At 38.3% G+C, this 7,733-nt stretch overlaps 1 protein-coding gene across 1 annotated transcript in view; it reads right to left on the reverse strand.

The window, feature by feature from the left end:
• COPA (coatomer protein complex, subunit alpha) overlaps window positions 1–7,733 on the reverse strand; it is a 44,689-nt gene that overhangs the window by 24,934 nt on the left and 12,022 nt on the right. The window contains exons 7-9 of the mRNA XM_010846887.1: window positions 3,435–3,544; window positions 1,769–1,868; window positions 782–917 (exon numbers count right to left, since the gene is read on the reverse strand). Of these exons, the coding sequence (XP_010845189.1) occupies window positions 782–917; window positions 1,769–1,868; window positions 3,435–3,544 (346 nt within the window). The remainder of the gene's footprint in view (window positions 1–781; window positions 918–1,768; window positions 1,869–3,434; window positions 3,545–7,733) is intronic.

A 7,733-nucleotide genomic window follows, 5' to 3' on the forward strand; every position in this document is an offset into this window, starting at 1 on the left:
GATAGAGAAAGCTTTTGACATAGGCATCAGAAGGGGGCAGAAAGAGTACCCCCCTGTTAGTCTTCAGCTGGATGTGATAACACTAGCAGTCTGTTAATAAAAGAAAGGAATGTCTTAAAACTCAGAATCGCACCAGGCCCCTCACCCATAAGATGCATTTTGGGATAATCTTGGCACCAAATGGTTCATCCTGGGCCATAAAATGATTAACTTGAATCTTGTAGAAGGACAGGTTACCATACAAATAGTTTCATTTACATAGATTAGGGCAACAATATCTGAGTATAACATACTGGTTTGTCAAGTAGGTTCTGAGCTATTAGGCAGGACCAACTTGAAGACAGAGTTTGGGGTAAATGTATAGTATATTAGCATAACTTAAGACAAACACTTCCATAAAAAATGCATTGGTTATCTCAAGGTTTGGGAATAGTTAACTTCAGGTGAAACCAGGTGTCATTATGGCAACACAGTATTTTAAGAGAAATCTTTTAAATTTGCATAGAGAAGGAAAAAAATATCGCTAGTTTGTTTCCTCCTGCAGCTTAAGAGAGATAAAAATGTCTGACACTTGCAGGCTATTTGCTCTGTTTGGAGACCCCTGGCCTTCCTGCCTGTTACCCTCTCACCTTCAAGTTTTCATAAAATATAATTTGATTTTTCTATATGCAGAGGATGATAAGAAACAAAAATTATTAATCTGATTTTTTAAAAGAACAGAGTAAAAGAGAGAAAGGGGCTTTCTCCTGGGTTTGGTCACACACCACTGTAACCCCCTTACCGCTTAGACATGTCCCAGACTCGGATACTCTTGTCCTCAGAATTGCTGAGGATCAACTCTTGACGAGGGTGGAAGACAGCACAAGATACATTGTTGTAATGGCCTCGGCAGGTATCAACTTCCCATGCTTTTGATTCTGAAAGACAAAAAAGAATTAGGTCACCACAATTCCCTACTACTGTAAGTTTGGGATTTTGAATTATGACATCCTTTAACCAAATGCTGCTGTTGCTAGGTCGCTTCAGTCGTGTCCGACTCTGTGCGACCCCATAGACGGCAGCCCACCAGGCTCCCCCATCCCTGGGATTCTCCAGGCAAGAACACTGGAGTGGGTTGCCATTTCCTTCTCCAAGGCATGAAAGTGAAAAGTGAAAGTGAAGTCGGTCAATCGTGTCCAACTCTTAGCGACCCCATGGACTGCAGCCTACCAGGCTCCTCCATCCGTGGGATTTTCCAGGCAAGAGTACTGGAGTGGGGTGCCAACCAAATGCTAGATACTACAAAATCTTAAGTAGTATCCCACTTCTTTCTAATAGGTCAATTTCCTTCATTTATGACTCTGAATCTAAGTATTTCTTTATTTCATTCTGACTGGCCTATCAACTACAGCACCTCTTCTCTGTCATTCTTCATCTCCTTACCCTGCCTTGTCACTAGCTGCCATTATAAAAGCTTCATACGGCAGGAATTTTATCTGGTTTAGTCATCACTGTATCTTCAGAGCCTTGAACAATGGTTAATACAAAGTAGGTACTCAACAAATAGCTGTTGGATAAATGGAATTCTTTATTAAAATCACGTTCATACTCCTCCAAATCAGGATACTATCAAATGAAAAAAAGGGAATAGAGCAACTGTCATGTTCCCAGGATAAGCCTAACAACCTAAGGTAGAAAAATGGGTCACTAAATCCAGAACACCTGACTTTTTCAGCTTGCTGGTCAGCAGCCAATATTTTAGGTATGATAACACTGTTACCTCACTCACCATTCATACGCCAGATCTTCACTTGACGGTCATCTGCCCCAGATACAATGAGTGGCATAGTAGGGTGAAATGCAGCCCAGTTAACTCCACGATCATGACCCTGTACCAAAAAAAAAGTGGTTTGCAAAACCAAAAAAAGTGATTCTTCATATCCATTACTCAAAGCAATGGACCAGTGGACCATGCTCATGGTCATAAAAAATGTCTCTGATTTTCACTCCATGTGAAAAAGACTCAAGGGACCGCTGCTGTAAGATTTGACCATGAGTCACTAACTACATCAGTCTATCCAATAGTATTCCCAAACTCTCATAGGAATTCCCAAATCCCTTCTCCTCTAAATTCAGCTTCATTTGCATTTGGGATATACTGTCTTGCTTTGTTTCTGGCCAATTATATTGTATTTCTCCAACCAGCTATTAGCATCTCAAAAATAAAGACCAATTTAATAACTTAATGAAGAAATTCTCAAAGTGTGGTCAAGAAACTCTATCCCCAAGAACTTTTTAGGAAACCCCAGCAATGTTAAAAATTACTTTCATAATACTACTAAAATGCTATATACCCTTTTCACTCTTATTCTCCCATGAGTATAGAGTTTTACAGAGGTTACATGACATGTGATGATGTCATTGCTTTGATGGCTAATAGACTATATCCTTATATATCTCATATTTTTAAAAGTTCTTGGTTTCAATTTCAAATATGGTAAAAACTGACAGATATAATGCACATAAAAACTCTCTGGGGTCCTCAATAAGTTTTAAGAGTATAAAAAGGTTCTCAGACCAAAAAGTTTAAGAACTGCTGATTTTAAGATATCTTTTATAAGATATCTTATAAACCTATTTATAAGTTTATACTCTGTATCTGAATCACAGATAAAGTAGTGTCAAATTAGCAGTATTTTTGAGGTACCATACTGTGGTAAAAAACACCTGGGTTCTGGAGTCAGACACAAATTCAAAATTCAAAAATTCAAAATTCAGTTCTTCAATTTACTAGACACGTGTGTGTGTGTGTGTGTGTGTGTGTGAGTCACTCAGTTGTGTCCGACTCTTTGCAACCCCATGGACTGTAGCCTGCCAGGTTCCTCTGTCCATGAAATTCTCCAGGCAAGAATACTTGAATGGGTTGCCATTTCCTTCTTCAAGACACAAGTAGATTTTGGTAAATAACTTACTTTCTCTAAACCTCAAATTTTTCATCTGCAAAAGGCAGTTAATAGTATCTCTACCTGCAGACAGCTGTAAAGATTAGATACTTTAAAAAATCTAGTTTCTTTCCCTTATGCCTTTCTATTTTCCCACCATGCAAACAAGTTACTTACACATGGCTGGTTCTCAATAACTTTGATTAACTATCCTCCCCTTTCCCCAGAGGCTTCACAATGGACTCTGCTTTGGGATGGTGATGGAGCCTATGCCAGCTTTCTCCCTCTCTCCCCAGTGGGTTTAAAAGGTAACATGATTCTCGCTCAGGTAGCACTTAAACTTCAATTGCCTACTGGCTCACCTACCATTCTATTTTCAGTGCCTCAAATAGCACCTGGCACTCAATAAGCCCTGCATAAGCTTTGGTGAAGGAATGAACGCATGAACAGCACACTGTCACTGCTTCCCTGGAGAAGAGCCCATATCCAGCCACTGGCTAGAGAGATAAGTACCTCTAGTACATGCTTCACCACTGCATCCGTAGTTCCAAACAGATCAACCCCCGTAATTCCTCTCACATCCGACTCCACTGCACCAGGGGACAGGTTTTTTTTCCTTAGACCTTTGAAGGGGTGAGGAGTGGGATGAAAGATGTAAACATAATGTTACCAAAAAGAGCACAGTAATTGAAGCACCCAAAGGTACAGTGATACACCAAAATTAAGGAAAAAGAAGGGAAAAAGAATAAGGAGACTGAAGAAAGATGCAAGAGCTCTTATGTATCTCAAATATAAAACAGTTTATTTGGTGGATGATATTGTAAAACTATAAACTGCAAAAAGTGTACTCTTATTTCCTTCTTGACTCTTGGGCAGTGGACAAAATGATTAAAACTCTCATTATTCCTTTAAACACTTGCTCAAGAGACTGGTTATAGATCTGAATATATGTATTTTGTCATTAAAATTTTCAGAGGCTACAGGGAGAAATCAGCCTGTAATTTGAAAACAACAGAAAAAAGACACCAGGATAAGGTCAGTCTTATGTGTATAGGACCAACACCTATGGCTCAACAACAATCTGTCTTTAAAATCTGAATTATCTGTGCTATAGTCAGAACCCAAATTACGATAACACGACTACCTTACAGGTGAAAAGCATCTTGCAGTTTTCAAAGTTGATCTGATTAACCCTCTGAGGTAGGCAAGCAGATATAATAATACCAGTTTATAGATGAGAAAATGCAATTGGGACTAAAATCCTATCTTCTGGAGTATTTGGAAGGTGGGGAGAAGAAAATGAAACTACTTGGCATTTACAAAATTAAAAAGCCAAATATCTGTAATAGAAGGGGGAAAAGCTATCATTGGAAACAAAACCTAAAGTAGTTTTAAGTATAAATGTTGGCACCTGTAAGAAAGTACAAAAATTTAAGTTCAATGACTGTATTTATCTTTACTGTTTTAAAATTACAAAATAACTTTTCTATTATAATGGCATATAAACATCAGCATTAGAGAAGCAAGTGCTTAAAAGGGCACAACAGTTTTACTTATCTTGCACCCTGTCCATGATAAGCATTTAGCCAACTGATAGAAATAAGGCCAATGCTTAAAAAAATAAAATAAGCATTCTTCCAAGGCTTCATAAATACATTATTACAGGGATGCCTCCTTTCACTTATTTCACTTTATCCATTTAATGGGATCTGTCAACTTTTTCTAATGAGTCTGATGCATGAAACAGATTCAAAGGAAGATACAAAGACAGACAGCTGTGAGGAACTTCACCTCCAATAAGCTTCAACAAACACATTAAAAGGAAAGCTGTATGACAGAATGGAAGCCTTTGTTGTGATTGCTTGTAACGATCCAGGAAAAGGGGAAGAGCAAAAACAGACAGATGAATAGTGACAGGCAGTGAAAAGATACTTTGAGAAGAAATATTTGAGCCTTCAACAAGCTACTCACTAGGACTGAACGACAGATGGAAAATTTCTACAGCAGCTACTCAAATCCAGAGGGAGGGGAGGACACTCTCAGAATGGACCAGTTTGATGCACACTTCCCAATGGGAACCAGGGGAAGTAGTAAAAAAGAGAGGCATGAGCACAGGATTTGGCAGCAAATTAATACTTTTTTAGTAGTCATTTCAAAGATTAAGCCTGGCTTGACATGCAAAAGCATAAGCACATTAAAATAATTTCACTGTCAGTTTACTTGGAAGCTCAAGCTAAAAAAAATAACTTATTTTTAAAATCTAGGTTGTAAATATATTCCCTTTAAAACAAATATCTTTTGCCAGGCTAATACAAAAGATCAGGTTACACTAAGCCCCCTGGCTTAATCCTCATGGGAGAGGTATCTAGAACACAGGTTTTCCTTAAAGATCTCTGTTTTCTTATTATTTACTTAGTGCAGAGAGTGTCCCTCTTCAAAGAGAGGTACTCAGAAAGATTAGAATTTTAACCAGTCCTCTAGATTTGAGGGTTTTTGTCTTCTGACTCAGAACTAATTTTTTCCTCTTGGAAATACTGTCAATATTAGCTCTAGTTCCTAACAAAGCTGACTGCTAATTTCTCTTCCTGTGTTCAGATTTATTTGAACCAAGGCAAAAGAACCCTGCTAAAAAGAGTATGCTGACTTCTAGAGGAGAAAGAATGTGTAAGTCTATCCCAAAGGCTCCTTCCACTTGGTTAAATACCAAAGCATCTCCTTCCACTCTGGTTAAGGGGTTACTGGAAATCAAGAGAGTTGTGAGTACAGAAAAACACTTAGAAATGGTAAAGAGAGCATTAACATTAGTAACATTAGTACAAAATTTTCAGTACCACATACACTAAGTATAGCAATTATAATGGTATTATATAGTAATCCATGCACTTTACACATTCAAGAGCAAGCATAAACCCCAACTGGGGTCAAACTTTCTCCCTCTCTTCTCTGATTTAGGGCCTTTGATTCTGATGCAAATGTTTTCCTACGAAAGTGAAGAAAATAATTTCTTACCCTGGGCATTTCATGAAGACCAAAGAGAATCCATTTACCTAAGGACCCCAAATTGCTTTAGCTAGGTTACAAGGAAACTGCTCTGCCAGCTTCAGGTGGCATAAACACTACTCTTAAAGAGTGGAGCAGTATAAGGCCCTTCTCATCCCCACGCTCTAGGGAAGATTTAAGCCCCAGTGGTCTAAGGATTGGTTTATGCATATAACAAATTCACTTCTCTGTGATCTAGAATGGAAGTACTTGTACACCATTCTTAGAACTGAGAAAACAGTCACTAAAAACTGTCTTAGTAGCAGGTAACTCTCTCACAGATCCCCAGTTGAGAAAGGCTATTCTAAGTAACTGCCCCTGGTCAGCTGAAACAGCATAAACTGGGATCCAGCCCCATTTGGCTCCTAAATGCTGAGACAGAGAGGGCTTTGAAAGTGTGCACAGTTAAAAACTATTAAAAGTCAAAGCTTGGTTACTGGAGGAGTGAATAATAAGCTCCCTGGTACTAGCAGTGAGGAGAGGGCACAGGATCCACAGTGCCTGTGCCTACCTCTTCCTGCTGGCATGGCTGGTCACATCTGGGTGTACTTCAAAAAACCTAGCTAGTCTGACGAAAAACTGCAATGGCAGAAGCCCTTAGGAGAACAGAGTAGGACTGCCCTATCTCCAATACAATCTTGTTTCTACCACTTCTTTCTTGATTCTGAACCTTTGAAAACTGCAGAGCATGATGCAGAGCTTTTACTTTCCAACTGTCCTCATCTTCCCCTTGGCTTGTTTCCATACTACATGAATCTTAAATAACTGCTATTACAACATTCCAAATGTTGCGCCCAGGAATCCAAATTTTCAACTTGCTGTTTATTAATGGTTAGAACAGCAAGTATTAATATCATACTGCTCCAGCCCACCACAACACAAGGAGTTGGGAAAAGTTATCAACTTTCTTTGTTACCACAAAGAACCAGGTAAAGACCTACGAGGAGTCCTTTTCACAAAATGGCAACAGTGCTCTGTGGACTAGCCATGGACTTTTCAGAGTCCAATCTCTAAGAGTTTTTAAGGCAACAAACAAGTAGAAACAATTTAGCAACTGCTAAATAAATCTAACTGGGCAGAGAACTATAGCATTTAGTTTCATTTCCCTACTGCATTTCTCAACAAAGCACTTCCATTTTTCTAGTATGTCAATCTCATAGGTACAACCCTTTCTCTGCATTTAAATTCTTAATTCTCCTCTATACAGTCCTAAAAATTTAAATTCTTATCCCCAAATTAAGATACTGTATATAAACTATGAAAGGAGGAATTATCCCAACTACTCAAAATCTACAAGTTATTTAATTTTTCATCCTGGAAGTCTGCCTGTTAAAAGGTTTTCTGGACATGAAAATCCTTCCTCCAACCCTCATTCTCTTTACAGTAGACGGTATATAATAGAAGGATTTTCCTATTTCTAAATGAAGCCACAGGATCTAAAAGCCCTGTTTCCCTGTACTAATCTATTCCCCAACTTCATTTCTGTCAAAGATTTTTCTTATTTTAGTGGAAAGCTTGATTCTTAAATACTCCCAACAGTACAAAGACTGATTTAACTAAGAAGTGGAATTTTCTTAAAATTAAATTTTCTAGAGCAACCACTTTCCTGAGAATACTTCTAACGTGAACCATCAAAGCACATTTAATATCTTCAGAAACAAAGACACTATTAAATGAAAACAGAATACTCTAAATTTTTCTGTTCCAACTCAACTACCCTCACTATTTTAAGCAATTGCAGTTTTGCGCCAGACACAACCAGGCTGTCCCCTG

This window comes from Bison bison, unplaced genomic scaffold (genome assembly GCF_000754665.1).
Source record: "Bison bison bison isolate TAMUID 2011002044 unplaced genomic scaffold, Bison_UMD1.0 scf7180017864240, whole genome shotgun sequence".
Lineage (NCBI taxonomy): Eukaryota > Metazoa > Chordata > Mammalia > Artiodactyla > Bovidae > Bison > Bison bison.